This window comes from Equus caballus, chromosome 10, assembly GCF_041296265.1.
Source record: "Equus caballus isolate H_3958 breed thoroughbred chromosome 10, TB-T2T, whole genome shotgun sequence".
NCBI classification, from domain to species: Eukaryota; Metazoa; Chordata; class Mammalia; order Perissodactyla; family Equidae; genus Equus; species Equus caballus.
Window position 1 is genome coordinate 17,442,740 of NC_091693.1, and position 26,537 is coordinate 17,469,276.

The 26,537-nt window shown below is 52.8% G+C and overlaps 1 protein-coding gene and 1 non-coding gene across 2 annotated transcripts; both read right to left on the minus strand.

Annotated features, from left to right (window-relative positions):
- Positions 1 to 1,039: 1,039 nt before the first annotated feature.
- On the minus strand, positions 1,040 to 1,101 carry LOC111775521 (U7 small nuclear RNA). Its single transcript, XR_002811228.1, has one exon. It is a non-coding gene; the product is annotated as a U7 small nuclear RNA (small nuclear RNA).
- An 11,402-nt stretch (positions 1,102 to 12,503) lies between these two features.
- AP2S1 (adaptor related protein complex 2 subunit sigma 1) lies at positions 12,504 to 20,666 on the minus strand. Its single transcript, XM_001917122.6, has 5 exons — positions 20,434 to 20,666; positions 17,561 to 17,710; positions 13,877 to 13,990; positions 13,071 to 13,130; positions 12,504 to 12,893 (listed from the first exon to the last, which is right to left on the minus strand). The coding sequence occupies exons 1-5, from the start codon at positions 20,434 to 20,436 to the stop codon at positions 12,792 to 12,794; spliced, it is 429 nt and encodes a 142-aa protein (XP_001917157.2). The 5' UTR covers positions 20,437 to 20,666; the 3' UTR covers positions 12,504 to 12,791.
- Between the last annotated feature and the right edge of the window lie 5,871 nt (positions 20,667 to 26,537).

The following is a 26,537-nucleotide window of genomic DNA, read 5'->3' on the forward strand; positions in this document are numbered from 1 at the left end:
ATCTTATAAAACTATAATACAGCAGATTCTCCTTATTCGCGAGGCTTACGTTCTATAAGGTCCGGTCCCTGCCAACATTGAATTAGCGAATACGGAATCCCGGCTCTCGAGAGGAAGTACCCAGGAGCTTCTGGTTGCAACATTGTCATGAACCCATCAATATGTAACTGTTTTATCTGCGTTTCTGTTTAAAGACACTTTGTATAATATACACTGTTGATTCATTCTCATTAACCTTGTAGCCAACAGCACTGTAACTTCTGCCTGAGCAAAGTTCATCTAACGCGTATAAAAATCTTACATATTTTCTGTATTTTCTCCATAAGGCACATCACAGCCTTCTTGTGCTTAGGAGCCCTAGACCCCACTTCAGCGGGATGCCGGGAGGAGGGGGGAGGCGCTGGCATTTTAAACAGCAAAATCACCAACCAAAGGAACGAAAGGGTGGAAAACGTGGCACTAAATAGACCGGAAAAGGACACTTGTTATCAGTGTGAGAGCTGAGACGAGAAGGACGGGCGGTCCGATATCACAACCAGGATACTGACATCGCCACGGTCAAGATACAGGACATTACCATCACGAGGACACCTCTTGTTGCCATTTTATTTTATTTTATTTTTTTTGAGGAAGATTAGCCCTGAGCTAACATCTGCTGCCAATCCTCCTCTTTTTGCTGAGGAAGACTGGCCCTGAGCTAACATCTGTGCCCATCTTCCTCTACTTTATATGTGGGACGCCTACCACAGCATGGCTTGCCAAGTGGTGCCATGTCTGCACCCGGGTCCGAACTGACGAACCCCAGGTCGCTGAAGTGGAATGTGCGCACTTAACCGCTGCGCCACTGGGCCGGCCCCTTTTGTTGTCATTTTATAACCACCCTCACTTTCTCTACTCCCACCCCCTCCTTAACCCCTGGTGACCACTAACGTGTTCTGCGTGTCTAGAACTTCGTCATGTCAAGAATGTTACAGAAATGAAACCACATAGCATTTAACTTTGCAGGATCCATTTATTTGTTTGTTTATTTTTTGCAGGGGGAGACCTTCCAGTGAGGACCAGAAAACCTGCCAGACAAACTCTAAAAGAGCTGTAACACTTGGGGGATCCATTTAAAGTGTACAATTCAAAGTTTTTTAATATATTCATGGAGTCGTGCAAGCATCACCACAATAATTTTAGAAACATTTCATCACCCCCAAAACAAACCCCACACGCCTTTGCCATCCCTCCCCCGTCTCTCCATCCTTCCCAGCCCCTGGCCGCCACTAATCTACTTTCTGTCTCTATGACTTTGCTTATTCTGAACATTTCATATAAATGGAATCCTACAGTACGTGGCCTCTGGTGTCTGGCTTCTTGCACTCAGCACAATGTTTTCAAGGTTCAGCCATGTTGTAGCCCAGATTGGTGCTTCGTTCCTTTTTTAAGGCTGAGTAATATTCCACTGAATGGATATACCACATTGTCTTTATCCATTCAGCAGTTAATAGATCAGGCTTGACTCTTAAGGTCTGAAACAAAGCAGAGAAGATGGAAATCAAACGCCATCTTCCTTTTTTCTCAAACTATAATCAAATATTTGTATTAATAATGCCTTTTTGGCACTTTTCAAAATGTGTGCCAAGATACCGGTTTAGTCATCTTCGCTGATGGCACCATTGCTGGTTGTGCTCTGCCGTTTGTCCTGGGTGGCCGCTTGGAGTTCTATAGCTCAAAGAGACGCGGATGTGAAATCTCAAAGACAAGTACTCGCTGACTCTTGTTAAGGGCAGCTGCTAAGTGCTTGTCGCACAGTGACTCATTTCAGCCTCCCAGCAGCCCAGCGAAGCAGGGACTGGTTTTACTGCCCCCCCTTGACAGGTGGGAGCACTGAGGCCACCCAGCCAGTGAATGGGGATGCGGATCTGGCCCCTGGCCATCTGGCTTCGGTGGCCTCACTGTCAGTCGCAACTCTAATAAATTCCACAAAGAGAGTCAGCATCACGGAGGTCACAGCATCACCCCCAGCAGCTGACAAGTCTGTAATTTCATGAGTCTGACGTTTGAAGATTCACGACTCTAAGGCTGGCCGGACATCAGTGGATGTGTGGACAAATGATATGACGCCTGGATCTGCTTCAGAATAAACACAGAGGTGGGCACTGGGTGGTGTAGAGCAGGCCCAGCCAATGAGTTGACAAGGAAAAATAAACTAACAAACAGATGCTCAAAACAACAACAAATGAAGGGCTGGCCCAGTGGCGTACTGGTTAAGTTGGCGTGCTCCACTTCAGCGGCCCAGGTTTTGTGGGTTTGGATCCCAGGTGTAGACCTACACACCACTCATCAGGCCACACTGTGGTGGCATCCCACATACAAAATAGAGGAAGATGGGCACAGATGTTAGCTCAGGGCCAATCTTCCTCAGCAAAAAAAAAAAAAAAAAAAAATACAACAAGAAATGAAATGAGGACACTCAATCTTTTGACAACGGCTTTTGCACTGAGACTCCAGTAACTAAAGGTGACAGGATGGCCCTGGCCACAGGCAGACTTGCTTCAGTCCTGGATCTACCTGCCGCTTCCCAGCTTTGTGGCCCCAGCTAAGTGACTTCACCTCTCTGATCCTCAGGCCCACCTGCCCAGTGTGGGAGACAATCCTGACCTCGTTTGAGAGCCTGCACACCCAGGGCTGAGGGGGGGCCTGACCTGCAGCAAGAACTCAACAAGTGGGATGGCCTCGGGCAGGTGACGTCGCCTCTGTGTGCCTCAGTCTCCTCATCTGCGAAATGGGATGGTCTCAGTACCTCCCTTTTAGGGTTTTTGAGAGGACTCATTTATTCATTCATTTACTTACTATTTATCGAGCAGCTACTAAGCACAGTTAATGAGCATCTCGTCTTGTAGGCACGGGAGCACAGCAGAGGACAAGACAGCCACCCTACGGCGCTGACATCCCAGTGACGAGGCCATAGAGACACACACATCTATACAACATGTCAAGTGGTGATAAAGGCACCGGGAAGAAATCAAGAAATAAATAGGTTATGAGAAACACAGTGACAGGGCGTATGGAGAGAAGGGTGCTGTCAGAGAGGTGACATGTAAGCAGAGACCTGAAGGAGGTGAGGGAGTGAGCCACCAGATGGCTGGGAGAAGAGGGTAGACGGAACAGCAGTGCAAAGGCCCTGAGGCAGGACTGTGCCTGGTCAGGTCAAGGAACAGCAAAGAGGCCAGTGTGTATGGAATAGAGTGTGCGAGGCGGAGAAGGTGGGAGATGAGGTTAGAGAGGGGATGAGGACCCTGGGCGTCCTGCTGAGTGAGGCGGGAGCCACAGGAGGTAACTGAAGAGGGAAGTGATAGCATTCACTTCCTGTAAAAGGCTTGTGCTGCCACGTGGGGAACCTCTGTCGGGGCAACAGCAGGAGTCCAGGCGGGAGATGATGGCAGCTGGACCACGGTGGGTGCTGTTGGGGGGACAACTTTGGATACTTTGTGAAGGTCCAGCCAACAGGATTTCCTGCAGGCTGGGATGCGGGGCGTCAGGCACCGAGAAGAGTCCCAAACCCCTTCGAAGTTTCCAGCCTGAGTGGCTGGAAGGTCGCGGTTTCCACGCCACTGGAGCAAATAGGCCACTCAAGGTGCCTGGCGTGTGGCCGCATGCAGAAGTGCCTGCCCCGCGCCGTGTCACTTCAGGTGGATGTTGTCAGCTCGGCGCAGGATTGCATCACAGGGCAGGAAGGCCAGGCTGACCCCGCTGACTAACGTCGACAAGACCCAGGCAGGTGTTGGGCACCGAGCCAGCCCTGTCTTCCACCTCACATTCCCCCGCTGGGCTGGGCCAGCCTCTCCCTTCCTCAGGTCAGGAAAAAAATAATCTCTCCCACCTCCACCTTGAATTCTCTCCAACAGGGAGGGTAACGAGGCTCCCACGCCCTTCTGCCAGGCCTGTCTCTGCTCAGGTTGCTGATAACCGCTGACAGCCTCCACCTCAGCTGTTCTGCGTGTGGCGCAGGGTGGAGATCCAATTTGCCAGCCCATGTGCGTAACCTGCCTCCTTTCCCCATCCGCCAGGACTTCTGAAGCTGTTTGCCCTCCCTCTCTTGCCCATTTTCTTACTTGGTTGTTTTTTTCTTGTTGGTTTGTAGGAGTTCTTTACATATTGTGGCTATGACTCCCTCTGTCAGTTACATGTGTTACAAATACCTTTGCACAACTTGTGGCTCGTCTCGTCATTTTGTGGATAGTGTCTTTTGATGCCCAGAGGTTTTACTTTCGAGGCAGTCTTTTCTTGTATGCTTAGTACTTTTTGGACCCTAAGAAACCTTTCTCTACAATACTGCCATAAAAAGGAATAAGGGAGTTCTTTACGGACTCCTTTGGAACCATCTCCAAGGTGAAGAAATTGTGTGATCAATATGCCACCGTTTGAATGAAAACAGTGGGAGAGGGGGAGATTGTGTGTGTGTGTCAGTGTGTGTGTTCATATTGCTCCTCTATGCATAATATATCTCTGGAAAGATTACAAGAAATCGGTTCTACCTGTTGACTCCAGGGAGGGGAACTAGGTGGCTAGGGGAGAAAGATGGAGGGGCACAACTTTCCTCACTCTATCCACTTTTGTGCCTATTGAATTTTGGAATGTAGGCATGTATTCTTTCAAAACTGAACTAAGATTTTTTTTAATGTGACAATCCTTCTTGACCCCAAGGTCATAAAACCATTCTCCTGCATTTTTCTTCTAAGTGTTTTGTTTTGCGACATTAGGGCTCTGATCCCCCTGCGGACGTCTTCTGCGTATGGTGTGAGGCAGGGATCTGATCCCCCCAATGTGGACAACCCACACCCTTCCCCCGGCATCTGGAAGGCAGCTTCTGTCTCGGATCCAATCTGCATGGACGCCTGCGTCTGCTTCTGGGCTCTCTGTGCTTTCTTGTTAATCCGCTCGGCTAATCTTACGCAAATACCTGGTCTCTTGGTCGTGAAGGCTGAATAACGGCAACGTGGCTTGTGGTTCGGCCCTTTCATATTCCGCCTCCATCTTATCTCGCCTCCCCTTGTAGCTTTGTTGTCCCGCATGTGTTCGTTTCCTAGGGCTGCTTTAAGAAAGTCCCACAACCCGGGTGGCTTAACCAATAGAAACGTATCAGCTTGAGGTTCTGGAGGCCAGAAGTCCGAGATCAAGGTGCCCCAGGGTCGATTCCTTCTGAGGGTGTCAGGGGATCATTCCAGGCCCTTCCCTCGGCTTGTACATGGCCATCTTGCCCCTGTGTCTCTCCACTTGTCTTTCCTCTGAGCTTGTCTGTCCCTATGTCCTAATTTCCCCTTCTTAAAGGACACCAGTCCTATGGGATTTGGGCCCACCCTAATGACCTCAACTTGATCGGCTCGTGAAGACCCACCCTCCAAATGAGGTCACCTTCTGAGGGACTGGGGGTTAGGGCTCCTTCAGGGTGGGTGGGGGTGGGGGGGGGACACAATTCAACCCGTGATGCCACATCAACTTGAGAATCAGCTTGTTTCTGTTTGGAAAGAACTGTTTTACGGGGTGGGGTAGGGTGGGTATTGAGTGGAATTGCGTTAAACATAAGATAAATCTCACTCCGTCTCTGACGTTCTCCCCGGCTTCCTTTCTCACCCTTTGGAGGGACCCCTCTCAAACATCTATGCCCTTAAAGTGAACGGGAACATTCTGGCTCCAGCATTCTAGAAACCTACGGTCCAGTCTCAGCGGCTCACTGTGCGTCCTTGGGTAAACAGCCTTCCCTCTCTGAACTCACATTTCCTTATCCACAAAGAGGGAATCTACTTGCGCTGGCGATGGCGATGCCAGTAGCTGCTTCGTGGCATCATTATGAAGATTAAGTGGGATTATGCCTTTAAAAACCTTAGAACGGGCCGGGCCTCGAGCTGGCACTCTAAAAACATTTCAGAAGCCTCCTGTGTGCTCGCTGTCTCGGGTCCCTCTCCGTCCCCACCTTTGACACTGGACTTCCTGAAAACCCTGGAACCGCCTCTGCCCTGTGCTTCAGTCCACCCGGGGGTTGCAGACATGTGGCCCGAGGGCTCCATCTGGCCGCTGCACATTTTTTCTTTGACCTCTCTGAGGGTTAAAAATTTTTTTCAAAACAAGCATTAAAAAATGATTAGACTTCACATTCAAAAAACTCTAGGTTCTCAATGTCTCTTGAAGAATCAGAGCTGGCCGGACTGGGCCCACGTTTTCACAGGGTGCTGGAGCAGGAGGTGCAGACGGGCTCCCCCGCGCATGCTCCGCCCCCCGCGGTCTCCGGGCGCCGCCCCCGGGGCAGCCTCGCCCTCAGCCGATGGCCTTGCTTCCCTGTCACCGAGAAGTTGGAAGCCGACGAACTGCGTGAGCCTCCCCCCGCCTCCCTCGGTGCCCCCCACCCTGCCTCCCCAACCGCTCCCAGGGGTGAGCCCACCCCTCCTGGTCTGCCGGACCCCCCTCCAGCCTCTCCCCTACTTTCCTGCATCTTCAGGTTCCCCCTTGTCCATTGCACCGTCGCCCCCCCAAACACATAAACCTCGCTGCGATGTTGTCCATTCTAAAAATAATCCCCATCTCCTTGATCCCACAGCCTTCTCCAGCTACTGCCCCATTTCTCTCTCTCTCTTTTTCTTTTTTTGAGGAAGATTAGCCCTGAGCTAACATCTGCTGCTAATCCTCCTCTTTTTTTTTTTGGTTGAGGAAGACTGGCCCTGAGCTAACATCTGTGCCTATCTTCCTCTACTTTATATGTGGGATGCCTGCCACAGTGTGGCGTGCCAAGCGGTGCCATGTCCGCACCTGGGATCCGAACCGGTGAACCCTGGGGCCACCAAAGTGGGAACTTAACTGCTGTGCCACCTGGCCGGCCCCACATTTCCTGGTCTTTGAAAACAACTCTTCCTCCAAGGGGTTTATCGGCGCTGTGCCAATTCCCCCCATCATCTCCGGGAGCCAGCCATCACCCCTCTGCCAGCCCACTCCACCCGCCGCTGACCCCACCTTACCACATCCAGTGGCCAGTCCCCAGCGCTTCTCGTATGGGACCACTCAGAAGCTTTTGTTTTTTCTTTTTTAAATTAAGATATATTCGTATCCCATAAAATTCACCGTTTTAAAGTGCGTGATTCAGTCGTTTTTCCCACACTCACTAGATTGTGCGACCATCATCACTATCTAGCTCCAGAACATTCTTAGTACCCCAAAAAGGAAACCCCAATATATGTTAAACAGTGACTCCCTTTTCTCCCCCCTCAACGCGGCCCCTGGCAGCCTCTAATCTACTTTCCGTTTCTATGAATTGGCCTAGTCTGGAGATTTCATATAAATGGACTCACGGACTATGTGGCCTTTTGCGTCTGCTTCTTTCACTCAGATTGTTTTCCTTTTTTGGTGAGGAAGATTGGCCCTGAGCTAACATCTGTGCCAATCTTTCTCTATTTTGTATGTGGGATGCCATCACAGCATGGCTTGATGAGCAGTGTGTAGGTCCACACCCGGGATCCAAATCCACCAACCCCAGGAGCCGAAGCGGAGCACACGAACTTGACCGCTCCGCCACCAGGCTGGCCCCTCGGATTGTTTTCAAGGTTCCTCCATGTTGTAGCGTGTGTCAGAACATCATTCCTTTCTACAGCCGAATAATATTCCATCGTCTGCATCCACCATATCTTGTGTATCCATCCAGTCATGACTGGATCAACATTTGGGCTTCGGAAGCGTTTTTAAAAGTCAGATTCTTGAGGTATAATTTGCACACACTCAAATTTACCCTTTTCAGTGGGGACAGTTCTGTGAGCTTTGACAATGGTGTGTGGCTGGGTGACCATCATCACAATCGACATGTAGAAGAATGCCATCACTTCTCAAAAACCCCCTCGTGCCCTCTGCAGCCGCGCTCACCCCCAGCCCCGGCGACCACGGGTCTGTCCCCGTCACTTTGCTGAGATGGAATCTCAGCACGCAGGCTCGGGGTCTGGCTTCTTCCCCTGGGCGTCAGGCTCTGCGAGGCCTCCCCGTGGCTGCCTGTGTTTCAGGGCTGTTCCTTTTCCGTGCTGAGGAGCATCCCACTGTCTGGAGGGACCACGGTTTATCCATCACCTGTAGAAGGACCTTTGGGTGTATCCAGTTTGGGGTGATTTTGAATAAAGCCACTATAAACAGTCACACGCCGGGATTGTTTTTTCTTTCTGTTTGCAACTGCAAGGTAGATTTCATTTGTTCCTTTATTTTCTAACAGCTTTATTGACATGCAACTTGCCTACCGTTCAATACATCCATTTGAAGCGTACAATGCAATGATTTTGAGTATGTCCACAGAGCGTGCAACCGTCACCACCATCAACTCCAGAACATTTTCGTCGCCTCTAAAAGAAGCCCTGCGTCCTTTCACTATCAAGCCCCAAATTCCATCCCTTCAACCCTAGGAGACCACTAGTCTGCTTTCTGTCAATATGTGTTTGCTTCTTCCCAACATTTCACATAAATGGAATCGCACGCTATGCAGCCTTTTGTGACCGGCTTCTTTCAGTTGGCATATGTTTCAAGCTTCATCCATGTTGTAGCACGTGTCAGTGCTCCGTTCCTTTTTATGGCTGCATAATATTCCATGGTGTGGACAGAGCATATCTTGCTCACCCATTCATCTGTTGATGGGCATCTGGGCTGTCCCCACCTTTTGTCTATGTGGATAATGCTGCTATGAACGTTTTCACTGCCAAATATTTACATGAATACGTTTTCCTTTCTCTTGGGTCAAGAAGGAGGGGAGGATGGCTGAGTCATGAGGGGAGGGTAATGTTTAACTTTGTAAGAACCTGCCAGAGAGGAGTTTTCCGGAGAAGCCGCACCCTTTGGCCTTCCCACCAGCAACGCACGAGCGAGTTCCAGGCGCTGGCATCCTGCTGGCACTGGGCGGTTGTCACTGAGCCGCTCGGACAGCGTTGTGATCGCGGCAGCATGGAACGCATGATGCTCCCCCCTCCCGAGCACTCTCCTTGCTCGAGTCAAGGATGCTGCACTGGGTGGTTCTCCTTTTTCTCGGTGGCTGGTCCTTCTCTGTCTCTTTTTCTCATTTCCGCTCTTTTCCCGGATCTCAGTCTGCGCATCTCTTCTCTGTCTTCCCTCTGACTCCCGTGGTGATCTCAGCCGACCTCGTGGAGGTAAATACCACCAGTGTTCCGGAGGTTTCCCAATGTCCATCTCTGGCCTGGACCTCGCTCCTGAGCTCCAGACCCACACAGCCTCTGCCTCCGCAGCCTCTCCTCTCGAAGGCCCGAGAGCTCCAACTTGACACGTTCCTCCCACCATCTTCTCGCTTCTGGAAAAGGAGACGCCAGACTTCCAGACACTCAGGCTGTGAAGTCGAGAGTGATCCTTGACTTCTCTCCTGCCCGACATCGAATCGTCAGCAAATCCCACCTTCAAATGTGTCCAGCGTCTGGCCACCTCTCTCTCCTTCCATCGCCTCGCCCCCATCTTGGCCCAAGCCAGCGTCAGCTCCTCGCCGGCCTCTGTTCCCTCTCCTGACTTCCTCCTATCAGATTTGACAAATCATTGTCCCTCCTCAGCTCACAACATTCCTGGCCCCACAGATGGTACGATTCCATTTCTATGAGATGTCCAGAATAGGCAAATCCACGGAGACGGAAAGCAGACGGGTGGGTTAGCAGATTACCGAGGGCTACGGGGAGGGCTGGAAGAATGGAGGGGTGATAGCTCTGAGTACGGGTTTCTTTTTGGGGGGATGAAAATGTTCTAAAGTTGAGTGCGATGACGGGAACACAATTCTGTGAATATACTAAAAATGGAATTGTACACTTCTTTTTTTTTAGTTTTTAATGAGCTTTTGTACTCAATAAATCATTTTTTCTAGATTAATAAACATACTTATTATCTCTAATGCCTGCATATAATTCCTGTAGCATAATTTTTCTTATTGAGGTCACATCGGTGGATAGTATTATGTACACCACTATATTTTGATTTCTGTGTAGATTACATCATGTTCACCACCCAAAGTCTACCTGGCATCTGTCACCACACACATGTGCCCTGTCATCCTTTTGTCCCTCCACCCTCTCCCTGAACTGTACACTTTATTTATTTTTTTTCTGCTTTATTTCCCAAACTCCCCAGTACACAGTTGTATATTCCTAGTTGCAGGTCCTTCTAGTTGTGGGATGTGGGACGCTGCCTCAACGTGGCCTGAAGAGCGGTGCCATGTCCACGCCCAGGATCCGAACCCTGGGCCACCGCAGTGGAGCACACGAACTTAACCACTCCGCCACGGAGCCGGCCCCTGAACTGTACACTTTAAATGGGTGAATTGTATGGTGAGTTATATCTCAATAAAGCTGTTACCCACCGCCCCCCTCGAACCCTCCAAACAAAAATCCTTCACTGGCTCTCATCTCACACAGAATAAAACCAAAGTCCTCAGCACAGCTCAGCAGTCATGCTGTGGCAGCATCCCACATACAAAACAGAGGAAGATTGGCACAGATGTTAGCTCAGGGCCAATCTTCTTCAGCAAAAAAAAAAAAGATGGAGGCAGAGACTAGAGTGATGCAGCCATGAGCCAAGGAATGTCAGGAGCCCCAAGAAGCTGGAGGAAGCAGGGAAGCATACTCCCCTGGGGCTTTGGGAGGGAGCACAGCCCTGCCCACACCTTGATTTCAGAATTCTGGCCTCCAGACCTGGGAAGCAATCCGTTTCTTTCCTTTTAAGCCAGTCAGTGTGTGGAGATTTGTTCTGGCCACCACAGGAAACTGATACTCCCTCCGTGTCCTAAGCACCTCGACCTATCCTCAACCCTGTTCTTGCCCGGGGCCCATCCCAGGATGAGCTGACCTCCTGCCCCATCGCCCTGATGCCTCCTCCTCCGCAGAGGTCAGGCTCAAAGCCCTGTTGTTTTAAGGCTCTGAGTTTGTGGCGATTTGTTACAGCAGCGATCAGAAGCGAACACACTGTTGTAACGATTATGAAGGAATTCACCTCCCCAAGAAAGGGGCCAAGGGGCATACACACGTGGTGACGGATAACAGCTAGACTACTGGGGGTGAGGACGACGCAGTCTACACAGACACTGACACAGAAGAACGCCCACCTGAAATTACACGAGGTTGTAAACCAATATGACTTCGATAGAACAAGAAAGAGGAATTCAGCCCGCCAAGCCTGTTTCCACGTAAAACGATGACCATGACGGCCAGCGCCCACTGTCCACTGCTGGGGACACCTCCCACGGCTCGACAGGGCCCTGCACACAGCAGGCACTTAGCCTGCAGAGTGAATGCTGGGGACCAATGCCAGGCACCATCCTGAACTTTGCATGAGTAACTCATCTAATCTCAGCACACGCTGGGGGTGAAAACTATTGTCAGCCCATTTTCCAGATGAAGAAACGGAGGCAATGGGGCCAGCCTGGTGGCACAGTGGTTAATTACACATGTTCCACTTTGGTGGCCCCGGGGTTCGCCGGTTTGGATCCCGGGTGCGGACATGGTACCCCTTGGCAAGCCATGCTGTGGTAGGCATCCCACATATAAAGTGGAGGAAGATAGGCACGGATGTTAGCTCAGGGCCAGTCTTCCTCAGCAAAAAGAGGAGGATTGGCGGCAGATGTTAGCTCAGGGCTAATCTTCTTCGGGAAAAAAAAAAAAAAAGGAGGCAAGAGAGGTTAAGTGACTTACCCAAGGGTCACCCAGTGTGTGTGCAGCTGAGCTGGGAGACTGAAGCGAGGCCAGGTAACATGCACAAGAGCTGGCAGCCGTGCCACCGTGTCCTCAGCATGCCAAGGGCGCAGGTCACGAGTGCAGCCAGCAGCCATCACTCTGCTCTCAGTGGGCACGGGGTAGGGCACGGCCACCCGACAGGGCACTGGAAACACGCAGGGCATTTTCTGTTGTCATGATGGCCAGAGGGCCACTGCTGGCATTTGGCAGCTGGAGGCCGACAGCCCGGCCACCCTGGGGCAGTCTCTCACCATGAGGACTTGTCCCACCCCAAGGGCTGCCAAACACGAGGCCGGGCACCTGCACGGCAACCCCCTCAGGCCTGGTGTTAGAAACGAGGACGCTGGAGCCGCCTCTCTGGGCTCAGAACTAGCCCCAAAGCAACCTGGCCCGGCCACTGACCAGCTCTGGGACCTCGAGCGAGTCTTTTAACCGTCCCGGGCTCAGTGATCTCACCTGGAAAATGGGGACACTAACAGCGCCTTCCTCGTCCCCTGCTGAGGATGCACTAAGGTCACACGTCAACGCTTAGAAGGATGCCCGGGACACGCTCGGTGCCATCAGCTGTATTCTGGTTTCAGCAGCGAGTGCTTGGCATCTAAATCTGTCACCCCTTCCAGTGTTGGGGGCCCTCTGTGGGCAGGAGAAGGTGTGAATGCAAATGGGTCCCCGGGCTTGCACGGCACAATGAGGAGGGTTTGTTGACTGACTGACTGACTCACTCACTCACTGATGGCCCATGGCTCCCAGGGAAGACAGGCAAGGACTCCAAGACACAAGGCCAGGCGGGGACCACAGGTTTATTGGGGGCTCCACGTACGCACACTCACGTCATCACATGACAGTGCACGGTTACTCGGCACACACAAGGTGGCCTCGGCCCACAGCTGGGGCCCAGAGGCAGTGGGGCGTGGTCTCCTCCCGTATGGCCCAGCTCCACCCAGGTCCCTCCCTCCCGGGCAGCGGAAGGAGGGGCCTGCTGGGGGGGCCCAGGCCAGGAAGGGGAAGCGAGCAGGCGAGTCCAGGGGGCCGGGCCGGGGGGGCCGGGGCAGGAGGGGCCGGCTGCCCTCACTCCAGCGACTGGAGCATCAGCAACTGCTTCAGCACCTTCGTCTGGCTGGTCTCACGGATCTCGCCCGCCAGGAACATCTCGTCCACGACCGTGTAAACCTGAGCGAGGGGAGACCCCCGGTGAGAGCAGGGCCCGGGGGCTGGTCTGAACCTCAGGAGCTGACGCCCGAGAGCCAGGAAACAGACATCAGAGGAGGCCTCAGCGCGGCAGAGGGGCCTGGCCCACCCGCCTCCCCGCCGCCGGCCCCCTCATCCTCGTCCGCACCAGGAGCCCACCTTGTAGAAATTGAACACCAGGTCCAGCTCACAGACGTTGTGGAAATACTCGTTTAAGACCTGGGGGACGGAGACACGGACGGTGAGAATCGGGCGGGGAGAGAGGGACACAGAGACACAAGAGAAGTCACCAGAAAGGGGGCAAAAGGGCCCAGCCTGGTGGCCCAGCAGTTAAGTGCGCACGTTCCGCTTCAGCGGCCCGGGGTTCACCAGTTCGGATCCCGGGTGCAGACATGGCACCGCTTGGCAAGCCATGCTGTGGTAGGCATCCCACATATAAAGTGGAGGAAGATGGGCACGGATGTTAGCTCAGGGCCAGTCTTCCTCAGCAAAAAAAGAGGAGGATTGGTGGCAGATGTTAGCTCAGGGCTAATCTTCCTCAAAAAAAAAAAAGAAAGGGGGCAAAAGAGACACCAAATAGGGGGAGGGAAGGGAGAGACACCCAGGGGTGCAGGGAGAGACAGTGGGGAGGGAGAAAGAGGGATAAAGAGGCCGAGATGGTGAGAAAGACAGTGAGGGAGATAAACAAGGAAGAGCATCAGACGAGAACAGAGAAAGACGGCAAAGAGACTGACTGAGGCAGAGGGAGGGAGAGAGGCAGACACGCTCGAGCGGAGAGGACAGAGATGCAACGAGACACAGACAGAAAGAAACAGCGAGGAGGGTCGAGGACGACAGAGACCCCGACCCCTGACGCCGAGGGGAGGGCACGGAGGGTCTGTGCGTCCCGAGATAGGACACCGGGGCTGGGTCCCAGGAGTCGAGGGCCGCCTGGGGCCCCAGCCCGCCCGCCGCCCGCCGCGCACCTCCACGAAGTTGTGGATGGCCTCCAGGTAGGCCAGGTTGTTGTCGTTGACGTCCACGCAGATGCAGAAGTAGAGGCCGGCGTAGCGGCGGTAAATGATCTTGAAGTTCCGGAACTGCGGGCAGAGAGGCTATGAGCACAGGGTGCCCGGCAGACGGGACACAGTGGGGACCCTTCCCTCCTGGGGCTCACAGTCCGGTGGAGCGAGACTCATCCTCAGACTTCCCCAGAGTGGGCAGGGCTGGGCTGCGGGAGCCCAGAGGGGGCGGCTAAGTCAGCCTGGGGTCCAGGAGGGCTTCCTGGAGGAGGGGGCATCTGAACTGAGATCTGGAAGATGAGGAACGGGCTGGAGGGCCCCAGGCGGAGGGAACAGCTGGTGCAAAAGCTCAGAACCGAGAAGGAGGCTGGAGTGTCCCACGGCACCCGTCCCACCTTTCCGGGGCTCCCTGTTGCCTCTGGAGACAAATTCCTCAGCCTGGAACTAATTCATTCAATCATCCCGCAAACATATCTGAGTACCTACTGTGTGCAGGCTCTGTGCTGGGCAACAGTCATCACTGGTGACCAAGATGATCCCAGCCTTGCCCTTAACTGAACTATAACACACATACAAACACCAGCGCAGAAACATACGCACGACCCAGGAATAAATCCGCGTGGGCTGGGGACACAGACGCTGGTTTTACGAGCGCGTGTAAGCAGATAGAGAGATAGGTGCACTCAGATACAGACAGGCACACCGGCTTGCAACACACGACATCTGTGGCCAAAATCTGAAAAATCCCAGCTCTAGGCCTGGGGAGCGTGTGCGTGTGGCGCCACCTGCTGGCAACTGCGAAGGCCAACACTCGTCCTGCATTTTTATTCTTTTTTCCCCAGCTCATCCCGTTTAATTTCTGAACACGCCCGTCCCAGGCCGGATCACGCCAGGGTCACAGTGCAGGGACAGGTCTGTCTCCCCATCGGACTGTGAGCCCCGGGAGGGAGGCGGGGGCTGTCACCCGCGTCCCCAGCGCTGCCCTGCGGAGGGCTGCACACTGAGGAGGTGCCGCGGTAGACTGAACGACGTCCCCCAAGGTGTCCACGGCCTAATCCTTGCCACCTGTGAATCCGGGACCCGACACGCCAAAAGGGACTTGGCAGCTGTGACTAAGTTAAGGATCCGGAGACGGGGAGACGACCCCGGATTACCCGGGTGGGCCCCGTGCAAACACGAGAGTCCTTCCAAGGGAAAGGGGAAGGCAGGAGCGTGGATCAGAGATGTCAAGACGCTCTGCTACCGGCTCTGAAGACGGAGGAAGGGGCCACGAGCCGAGGACTGCAGGCGGCTCCAGAAGCCAAGAAAGGCAAGGAAGTTCTCCCCTGGAGCCTCTGGAAGGAACGCAGCCCTATGGACCTCAAGAACTGTAAGACAAACTTGTGCCGTTTTAAGCCACGAGGCTTCTGGTAACTTGTTCCAGCAGCCACAGGAAACGAACGCAGGTGCTAAGGAACGTGCGTGAGTAAATAAACGAGAGCAAGAGTTCAGATGGCGGGCCTTCAGGCTGGTGACTCATCCCTTTGCTTCCCTCACAATTCTCCTCCTCCGGGAAGCCCTCCTTGACTCCCAGGCTGGGGCAGGTGCCCGCCTCCCACCAGGCTGTTCCATCCCAGCCCCACACTCTCAGGGTTCTCACGGTCTGGGGACAGGTCTGTGGCCCTCACCGGGCTGTCTCAGTCCCCACTGTGAACTGAGCACAGGGCTGGCCCCTGAGGCACACAGGGGCTGGTTGCTAAATAAACACACGAACGGACACGTGGGCCTGGATCCAGAGGAACCTAAGGCCTGAGGGTCAGGCCCTCTTGTGACACTCCGACCAGCTGGCCTTTCTGACTTCTCCTGTCTGTTCGGGCCTCCTTGACTCCCCCCGGCCCCTCAGACATGGTCACTCTCTGTGCTGTGCTGGCAGCAGGAGGCCCCACCAGAGAGGCATCCCCGATGTCCCTCTTCTCTCCTCTTGTCCCTTCCTGGACCTGCTCGCTCGGCCCCTGCCCCACCGCCACACCACACTGCTCTTGGCAAGGCCACCAGCGACACCTGTGGCCGCCTCCAGGGGCCAGTCCTGCCCTCCTCCTGGGAACACTTTCCCCGTGGCCGCTGGGATGCCCACATCTCCTGGTTTCCTCCACCGCCTGCTCTCCGCCCTCCGGGTGCGGCCCCTCTTGTCTTCTCTGCTCTCCCCCCGTCCGTGCTCACTCCCCTGGCTTCCGTTACCCTCGAGGGGCAGCACCTTCCATATGGCCATCTCCTGCCCAGCCCTCTCCCTGAACTCTGACTTGTCACTCCCTCACTCCTGCTCCTGACCCTCCGCCTGCTCTTCCTGAGGGCCGCCCCACCTTAGAAAATGACAGTGTCATCCTAGCAGTGGCTCCGCTTTCTCTCATTCCACGCCCAACCCTCGGCCCTGCCGTTGGCTAAACTTCCAGAACGCTCTTTGCCTCCCCGACTGCTTCCGGGTCAGCTCCAGGTATCAGCATCTCACCGGGGCCACAGCGGTGCCCTCCCGAGCGGTCCCCCGCTTCTGCTCTTGTCCTCTACTAAGGCATCCCTAAGTTGGCCCACGTCCCTCCTCTGCTCAGAACTCCCCCCGCCTCACTCGGAGCGGGAACCCGCGGCCCACCAGGCCCTGCACATCTGCTCGTTATCTCTGACCTCATCTCCTCCCACCCTCCTCCCTGGCTTACTCCACCTCAGACACGCTGGCCTTCTTGCTATTCCAGAAATATTCTAGAACGTTCCCGCCTCAGGGCCTTTGCACTTGCTGGGCCCCCAGGCTTGGAATGTTCCTCTCTCAGATAGCATCTCCTGTGACTCCTGCAGCCCCTTCAGGTCTTGGCTCAAATGTCACCTTTTCAATGAAGACTTCCTGAGCAAGCCACTGGAAGCCGCATGCCACCCCCGGTGGACACGCTCCAGCACCTCCACCACCACCGCTCCTGCTGCTTCCTCCCTGGTACCTGCACCCCCTCACACACTATGTCTTCACTATCGGCTCTCCGAGGACAGGGACTCGGGTCTGCTATGCTCCCTGCTGTCCCCAGCGCCTTGAACAGCGGCCCTGGGTAAATATTTGTTGAATTCTACAGGACAGTCCACCTGGCCTCCTGAACAGACTAAGGCCGTGGGGATTAAAGGAGGAGCCTTCTTAATTAAAAGACAGCAAACGAGAGCCGGCCGGGTGGCGCAGGGGTTAAGTTCGCACGTTCCGCTTTGGCGGCCCAGGGTTTGCCGGTTCGGCTCCCGGGTGTGGACATGGCACCACTTGGCAAGCCATGCTGTGGCAGGCGTCCCATGTATAAAGTGGAGGAAGATGGGCACGGATGTTAGCTCAGGGCCAGTCTTCCTCAGCAAAAAGAGGAGGATTGGCAGTAGTTAGCTCAGGGCTCATCTTCCTCAAAATTAATCCTGATGAGATCTGGGTTAGGGGGGCGTATGAGTCTTTAATATGAGTCTTTAATCTACTTCTCTCTCATCATACTCCTTGGTAGGTTTGAAAATTTTCACAATGAAAAGCACCCAAAAAGGAAGGAAGAGAGCAAGCTGGGAAGGAGGGAGGGTCTGCGGGGTCAGGCAGGCGGCTGGGAGGGAGGGGTCAAAAGGAAGCGAGGGAGGGAGGGAGGCACGGGGTGGGGGCGGGGCTGTCACCTCCACAAAGTTGGTGTGCTTGGCGTCTCGCACGGTGACCACGGCATGCACCTCCTCGATCAGCTTCTGTTTCTCATCGTCATCAAACTGCATGTACCACTTGGCCAGGCGTGTCTTGCCCGCCCGGTTCTGGATGAGGATGAAGCGGATCTGGGGGCAGGAGGAGGAGGAAGTGAGAGAGGCGGGGAGGCAGGCCTGGCAGCCCTCCGGCCCCGGCCCCACCCACGGCCACCAGGGAGATAAGTCCCTGCTGCCTGCCCCGGAGGGTCTTGCGACAACCAGTCTTTCTGCCTCTAGAGATCTGCCTATTCTGGAGGTTTCCTATAAACAGAATCACACCGTACATGGCCTTCTGTGTCTGGCTTCTTTCACTCAGCGTGTTTTCAAGGTTCGACCGTGTTGTAGCCTGGATCAGAACTTCATTCCTTTTCATGGCTGAATGATATTCCACAGCACGGACGTGCCTCATGTGGCTGATCCATGCATCAGCTGATGGACGTGGGGATTAGTCCCACTTTTTAGCGATTAGGAAGAATGGTGCTATGAACATGGGTGTGCCAGTTTTGACGTGGACGTATGTTTTCGTCTCTCTTGGGTACACACCTAGGAGTGGAAGTGCCAGGTCCTAGGGGGACACCACGGCTAACATTTTCAGGGACTCCTAAGCTGTTTTCCAGAGCACCTGCCACTTCTTAGGTGACAATGCTTGGCACCTCAGTTTATCCACCTAGAAAATAAGGCCACGTAAGGATGTGATGAGGAGTAAACAATATATGAGGAGTACCCGGAACAGAGCCCGGCTCAGACCATGCGCTCTGTGTCAGCTATGTAACCCCCGGTGACGGCCAGGAAATATGTTTGATGATTCTGAAATGCCAGGTCAACTGCCACAGGGCTACTATGGAAATTTTGAAGAGTTAATGCCTAAAGTACTTAGCACCGTGCTTATTACATACTGAGCACTTCATCAAGTTAGCTATTGTATGACTGAGAGGCATTTGACCAAGTGGCTAAGAACGTAGACTCTAGAGTCTGAATGAATTCTGGCACTACTGGCTGTGTGTCCATGGGGAAGTCACTTAACCTCTCTGGACCTCAGTTTGCCCTTCTGTATACTGGACATCATAAGAATACCTCTCTCAGAAGACTGCTGCACAGGTCAATAAACACAAGGGGTGTCGCACAGTGACCAGCACGTACTGGTGTTGTATAAGCATTAGTTCCTAGAGGAATCATAACATCACCATTTGACTGGGAGAAAACCAGGGCCCAGGGTCACCCAGCTAGGAAGCCTGCCTTTGGGCCCAGTTCTGCCTGAGACAGGCATGATTGTGCCCGTTTTAGAGATCAAGAAACTGAGGCTCCGAAAAAAGAAGTCTCACAACCAGGAGGCAGAGCTGGGGGGGTCCCAAAGCTTTGCCCGGGACCCCCTTATGCTGACTTGTGGCGGCCTCCACCCTTCCAGGGGAGTCCCCTCTCTTTCCTAAGCGTCATTCCCCACACACTCCATCCCCCTCCCCCAACCAGTCAGGCCGGATGGGAACAGGATATTACACTCCCCTTCTAAGAACCCCTTCTGCTGAGCCAGGGAAAAGCACTTCCTAGCAGGGCAGGGGTCCTGGGCGGGAGGGGAAAGGGGGTGGGTGGGGAACCCACACGGGGCAGCCACGGCCTGGGGGCTGAGCCAGAGCCGTGTGCCGTATAGGAAGGAGAGCAAGCAGCAAGCCTACAGAGCTGAGGGAGAACGCCACCTCTTACTCCCAAATTCCCTCATCCACCTCTTCCCGTTTCCCCTCCCAGGAGTCCACCTTGAGAAGTCCCTTCTCTCCTGGATCCTCTCTCCTCCGATGTCCCCTGTGGATGCCCCCCTTCCTTCCCTGTCTCCAAGCCCCCTCCCCTGGAGATGTTCCCTTTTGATCTCCACTTTCTCCATTTCAATCCACTCTCTCAGGCCTCCCTAGGCCTTTTATGGGGGGACATCCCTTCTCTGACTCCAGGGCCTCCTCCCCTGTTCCACAAGTTACCTCTCGCCTCCAAGGACCCCGTTCCTTGAGGAGACTCCTCCTCTGTTCTGACACCCATCCCCATTCTCTTTTCCCAGCTCCCCGCCCAAAGAATCCTTCCTTATGGTCCAAAGCCCCACCCCGGAGGAGGGGGGCCAGATCCAAGTCCTCGCCCCCATCGCTCAGACTTCCAGGCCGCCTCCCTACCCGCCAAGACCCCTCCTCTTGGAAAGGCGTCTTCCACTGCTCCCCATTCATTCCTAGCGCCCACGCCCTCCCTCCAAGCCTTCTCCCCTTTGCAGGACTTTCCCCGACTCTAAAGCCCCGGTCCCCACAGCTGCCTCCTGCCCGCCTCCAGCGCCCAGTCTCTTCCCCTCGAGATCCTCTCTCATCAGCAGTATCCCGCTCGTTTCAACGCCTTCTCTCCGCCAGCCATGCCAGCTCCCTGCCTCTAGAGACCCCTTCTGTCCCTTCCCAGTGTCTCCCATTCTTCTCCAGCTATCCTGCCGCACCCCCAGGGAGCCCTCCTCTCGGGACGACCCCTCCCCACCTCCCAGATCAGCCCCGAGAGCTGCCTCCCTGTTTCAACCCCCCGTCGTCTCCAGTGTCTCCCTCCTGCACAGCCCGCTCCCCTTGGCACCTGGTCCCCAATGCTCCCTGGCCCCGAGACCCCCGGTGCACTCCGGCGCCCACAGTCCCCGCCCGGTTCCCCCCTCCCCGGCCTTGGATCGGCCCCAATCCCGAGAGCCCGCGCCCGGCCCAGACCATCGCACCGCGGCTGGGGGGGCTTGTCAGTACGCGACCGAGTCTCGGGGACCAGCACGTGGGCCCACCCTCCTCCCGTCCCCAGCGTGGGCGCGCCCCCGTTACCATGGCGACCCCCGTCCGGACCCCAGCGGCCCGGGTCCCGCGGCTCCTGGGCGACTCCGGCTCTGGCAGCAGAGTGGGGGACCCAGGGCTAGAGTAGACTTCCGGTAGAAGAACCGGCCCCTCCCTCTCGCACACAGCCTGCTGGGAATTGTAGTCCCAAGAATGAATTCCCTCGTCGGGGCAGTAAACGAGGCGGGGAGAGGGCGGGTCCCGCTTCCCAACATGCTGCGCGACTGTCTTTTTGCCATTAAGGTTCAGACTCCAAATGCATGCTGGGAGCCTCGAGTGAATGTCTTTTCGGAGGACTGCAATTCCCGAAATGCTTGACAGCCAGTGCGGCGGAAGTTGCATTCTGGGAAATGTAGTTCTGGTAACTCTCCCTCCACTTACCCGCCAAAGCGAGAAAGGCGTGCTGGGAATAGTAGATTTACGAACTGTAGAAATGATCACTGAAAGTATAGTCTTGGAATAGTAGATTTAAATAAGAAACTGGCTTAGGGAGCTGGAAATTTAACTGTCTTACCGTGATCACCCAGTGCGTTTAAAATACACTGAGTGTGGGAGACACTGGTTTAAGATGAATTTGAGAGTCAGAACTGTGTGCACATTCTCCGTCTTGCATTTCCTAACTGTGACTTTGGACCGGCAACTTCACCCCCTTTTTTTTTGAGAAAGATTGGCCCTGAGCTAACATCTCTTGCCAACCTTCCTCTTTTTGTTTTTTCTCCCCAAAGCCCCAGTACATAGTTGTGTATCCTAGTTGTAAGTCCTTCTCGTTCTTCTATGTAGGATGCTGCCGTAGCATGGCTTGACGAGGGCGTGTGTAAGTCTGTCCCCAGGATCCTACCTGGTGAACCCTGGATCACTGAAGAGGAGCGCATGAACTTAACCACTCCACCATGGGGCCAGCCCCAACTTCACCTCCTTTTTTTTTTTTTCTTGGTAAAGATTTTATTTTTTTCCCTTTTTAATCCCCAAAGCCCCCCCGGTACGCAGTTGTATATTCTTTGTTGTGGGTCCTTCTAGTTGTGGCATGTGGGACGCCGCCTCAGCCTGGTTTGATCAACAGTGCCATGTCTGAGCCCAGGATTCGAACCAACGAAACCCTGGGCCGCCTTCAGCGGAGCGCGTGAACTTAACCACTCGGCCACGGGGCCAGCCCATCAACTTCACCTCTTAACTCAATTTCTTCATCTGTAAAATAGGGGCGATCAAGGGGTCACCCCAGTAGGGTTGCTCAAATGCAAGAAGTCTTTCCCGCCTCCCCTTATTCATCCTTTGGCTGGTCTCTCCTCTTCCTTTATCTTAAACACCACCTCCACAGACCCATATAGAGGACCCTACACACAAAGGTCCCCCTCTCCTGCCTCCAGAATTCTCTAGATCCACAATGTTTTATTTTTTATAGTCTTTATTACAACTTCTAATGATTTTCTTTGGGGATGTGTGTGTGTGCACGCATTATCTAGATCCCCCATTAGGTGGTAAGCTGATGATGGTAGACCCTGTCTATTAACTATCTACATCGCCTAGAACACGGTGGCATGTAGTAAGCACTCAATAAAGGTATTACTACATTTATTAAAGTAAAGGGGAGACTTGCCCTAATAAAAACAAAGCACATCATAGAACAATGTTAATTAAAAGTGTAGTAATGGCAGAAAAACTAATACATAGCTATGGAATAATTGTAAAGGCAAAAAGAGGTCAGAGCTCATTTCTGTCTTACACACCGCTCTATCTCCAACAGGACTGGGACCAGGATCAGGAAAGCAAGGTGCCCAGGGTACAAAATTTAAAAAGGCGGTCACCGTTAGGTGCTGAGCCAGCCCTTGCATGAGCCTGACAGTGAGCCCCTCTTTAAATCTGTTCCCTGGGCAGCTCACTTGTCCCACCTTAGTCCCAGCCCTGCTCTCCAGGGCTCAGCTTCATGCCTGGCACAAGGCTGGTATTCAAGAGACATCTGCTGAATGAATGAATGAATGAATAAATGAACAGGCAGCAAGAAAACAGACACTGTCCCCACCCTGACAGCATTCACGGTCTAGCAGGGGAAATACATTTAGATGACACTACACAGATAAATTAAAAACGACTTAGAGGGCCAGCCCCATGGCTGAGTGGTTAAGTTTGCGCGCTTGCTCCACTTCGGCGGCCCGGGGTTCATGGATTTGGATCCCAGGCGTGGACCTACACACTGCTCACCAAGCCATGCTGAGGCGGCGTCCCACATAGAAGAACTAGAATGACCTACAACCAGGATATACAACTATGTATGGCTTTGGGGAGAAAAATAAAAAAAAAAAAGAGGAAGATTGGCAACAGATGCTAGCTCCGGGCCAATCTTCCTCACAAAAAAAAAAAAAAAAAAAAGACAGCAAACAACACTAAACATTTCTTATCACTCATAGTTTCCATGGATCAGGAAGGAAGCAGCCCTGCTGGGTGGTTCTGGCTTGGAGTCTCTCCTGAGGGCGAAGTTGGATGTCAGCTGGGGGTGCAGTCACCTGAGGGCTTGACTGGGGCTGAGGGATCTGCGGGGCTCCGGGAGGCTCACTCACAGGGTCGGCTGAAGAACGCTCGCTGTCAGGAGGCCTCTGTTCCTCAGCAACTGATGGGTGGACCTCTGCACAAGCACATGTGTGTCCTCGTGTGGCAGCTGTTTTCCCCTAGACTGAATGATCCCAGCAAGGGCAAGGCGGAAGCTGCAATGTCTTTTATGATCTTGCCTCGGAAGTCAAGCCCTGTCATTTCCACAATATCCCATTGGTACACAGATCCACCGTACCCTAGGTAGGAGGGGACCTGAATCCCAGGTGGGAATCATCGAGGTCCATCTTGGGGGCTGGCCACCACAATTACCTGTGGCGGAAGAGTTAGGGACAGCTCCCCAGCGGGCGTGGCATTTGAGCTGAGATCAGAAGGACAAGAGGAAATTAAGCAAGCAATGATTAATATGGGCGGGGAGGATAGAGTGCCCAAGCCGGAAACAGACTTTGTCTCTGCTCTCAGAAATCTCACGACCTGCATGGTTTAGAGTCTGAGATGACATCCCGCAGGTACAGACAGAAAGGACCAGTCCTAGCACATCCACTTCAGTATGGACTCTGGAAAGATGCTCTCCCTTGCAATGTCCTTACAGCGTGCTCGCCATAGGGAAAAATCAGAAAGAGACAAACTATGCTTGGACGGGGGGACAGTCAATCGGTCCATATGCAGTCACATAGCAAAATATTATGCAGTAGTTAAGATGAACGGGAGAGATCTCTCTGTATTGACCTGGAGCGGCCCTAAGATGTGATGGAGAAATAAAGGAAGCCACAGAGTGGTACCCACACCTTGTATCATTTGACTTTTTTTATTATCTCTCCAACGTTTTACATAGAAGATTTTCATATCTGCTAAAAAGTAGTAATAGCAGTACAATGACCTCCGATACATTATTCATTCATCTAATATATGTTATATATGAGATGAACTAATTGCCGACACCACATTTACTCTTTACATATTTATTTGAACCATTTTTAAGTTGGTTGCAGACATTGGGCCACTTATCCCAAAAGGCTTTGTGACGCTTCGGTGTGGTCCTCTTAAGAATAAGGGACAGGGCCTGGCCCCGTGGCCGAGTGGTTAAGTTTGCACGCTCCGCCTCGGCGGCCCAGGGTTTTGCAGATTCAAATCCTGGACGCGGATATGGCACCACTCGTCAGGCCACACTGAGGCAGCATCCCACATGCCACAAGTAGGAGGACCCACAACTAAAATCTGCAACTATGTACTGGGGGGATTTAGGAAGAAAAAGCAGAAAAAATAAAAAAGATTGGCAACAGTTGTTAGCTCAGGTGCCAATCTTTAAAAAAAAAACCAAAAAAGAACAAGGACATCTCTGGGCCGGCAGGTGGCGTAGTGGTTAAGTTTGCATGCTCTGCTTTGGTGGCCTGGCGTTCACATGTTTGGATGGACCTACACACCGTGCATCAAGCCATGCTGTGGTGGCATCCCACATACTAAGTAGAGGAAGGTCGACACAGATGTTAGCTCAGGGCCAATCTTCCTCACCAAAAAAAAAAAAAAGAAAGAAAGAAAAAGAAAGAACAAGGACATCTTCCCCATAACCACAATCTAATGATCACATTCAGCAGATTTAACATTAAAACTACACTGTTATCTAATATAGGTCCATATTAAAAATAACTCTGATCTTCCCAAGAATATTCGTCATAGATTTTTTTTCTGTTCCAGAATCCAATCCAGGATCATAGGTTGCATTTAGTTGTCATGTTCCTTTCATTTCCTTTCTTCTGGAATGGTCCCCTGGCCTGGTCAGTATTTCAAGACATTGGCATTTTTGAACAATCTACATCAATTATTTTGCAAAATGTCCCTTAATTTGGGTTTGTGTGATGTTTTCTCATGAGCAGATCCAGGTTGAAGTTTTAGGGGCAGGAATGTCTCAGAAGGGATTCTGTGTCCTTCTCGGAGCATCCCACCTGGGGCATGTGATGTGGTTTGTCTCCGCCTTGCTGATGTTAAGTCTGACCAGTTGGCTAAGGTAATCTCTGCCACAGTTTTCTTTTTAAAAGTTATATGACTTGTATGATACCAAAAGTGTAGGCAACAAAAGAAAAAATAAATTGAACTCCATCACAATTTAAAATTTGTGCATGGGGCCAGCCCGGTGGCACAGTGGTTAAGTGCACACGTTCCGCTTTGGCGGCCAAGGGTTCGCCAGTTCGGATCCTGGGTGCGGACATGGCACAGCTTGGCAAGCCATGCTGTGGCAGCTGTCCCACATAGAAAGTAGAGGAAGATGGGCACGGATGTTAGCTCAGAGCCAGTCTTCCTCAGCAAAAAGAAGAAGATTGGCAGCAGATGTTAGCTCAGGGCTCATCTTCCTCAAAAAAAAAAAAAAAATTTGTGCATCAAAGGACGCTATCAAGAAACCACCCTTGGCCGAGTGGTTGAGTTCACGTGCTCCACTTCGGCGGCCCAGGGTTTCGCCAGTTCAGATCCTGGGTGAGGACATGGCACCACTCATCAGGCCATGCTGAGGCGGCGTCCCACATCCCACAGCTAGAAGGATCCACAACTAAAAATACACAACTGTGTACCGGGGAGCTTTGGGGAGAAAAAGGAAAAATAAAATCTTTAAAAAAAAAAACCCCAACCAAACCAAAAAAACAAACAGGAAATAACAAGTCTTGACAAGGATATGGAGAAATGCGAACCCTCGTACATTGTGGGTAGGAATATAAAATGGTGTAGCCATTTGTGGAAAATAATTTGGTGGTTCCTCAAAAAAGTTAAACATAGAATTACCATATGATCTAGCAATTTTTTTTCTTCCTGAGGAAGAGTCACCCTAAGCTAACATCTGATGTGGGCTCAGAGACTCAAAGAGTCAAAAGAAAGATTTCTTTTTTGTGTTTTTTTAAAGATTTTATTTTTTTTCCTTTTTCTCCCCAAAGCCCCCCAGTACATAGTTGTATATTCTTCATTGTGGGTCCTTCTGGTTGTGGCATGTGGGATGCCGCCTCAGCGTGGCCTAATGAGCAGTGCCATGTCCGTGCCCAGGATTCGAACCAACGAAACCCTGGGCCACCTGCAGTGGAGCGCATGAACTTAACCACTCGGCCACGGGGCCAGCCCCAAAAGAAAGATTTCTTGGACCCTCAAGGTCTGGCAGTAGTGCTCCTTTATTCAGAGAATAGCACAGGGACCCGTGGGCAGTGAAGAGCTGCAATGTGTTGAGGGTCAGGGCTAAATTTATAAGGCGCGGGTATGTGACTTATTTTTACCAAACAAAGGAAAGAGGATGTAAAAGTCATTAAAATGGTATCAGTGCAGGTGGGGTCTGGTTATTGGGTGGTCGTATAATGTTAGCTATGAATTGGGTCATATAGATCAGCGTGTAGGCCAGGACGCCTTGGGCTTCCCTCCCTGGGACAGCCCTGATCCATGTCACATCACTGCCAATCTTCTTCTTCTTTGTACGTGAGCCACCACCACAGCATGGCCACTGACAGAGGAATGGCGTAGGTCCGAGCCTGGGAACCAAACCCAGGCTGCTGAAGCAGAGGATGCCGAATTTAACTACTAGG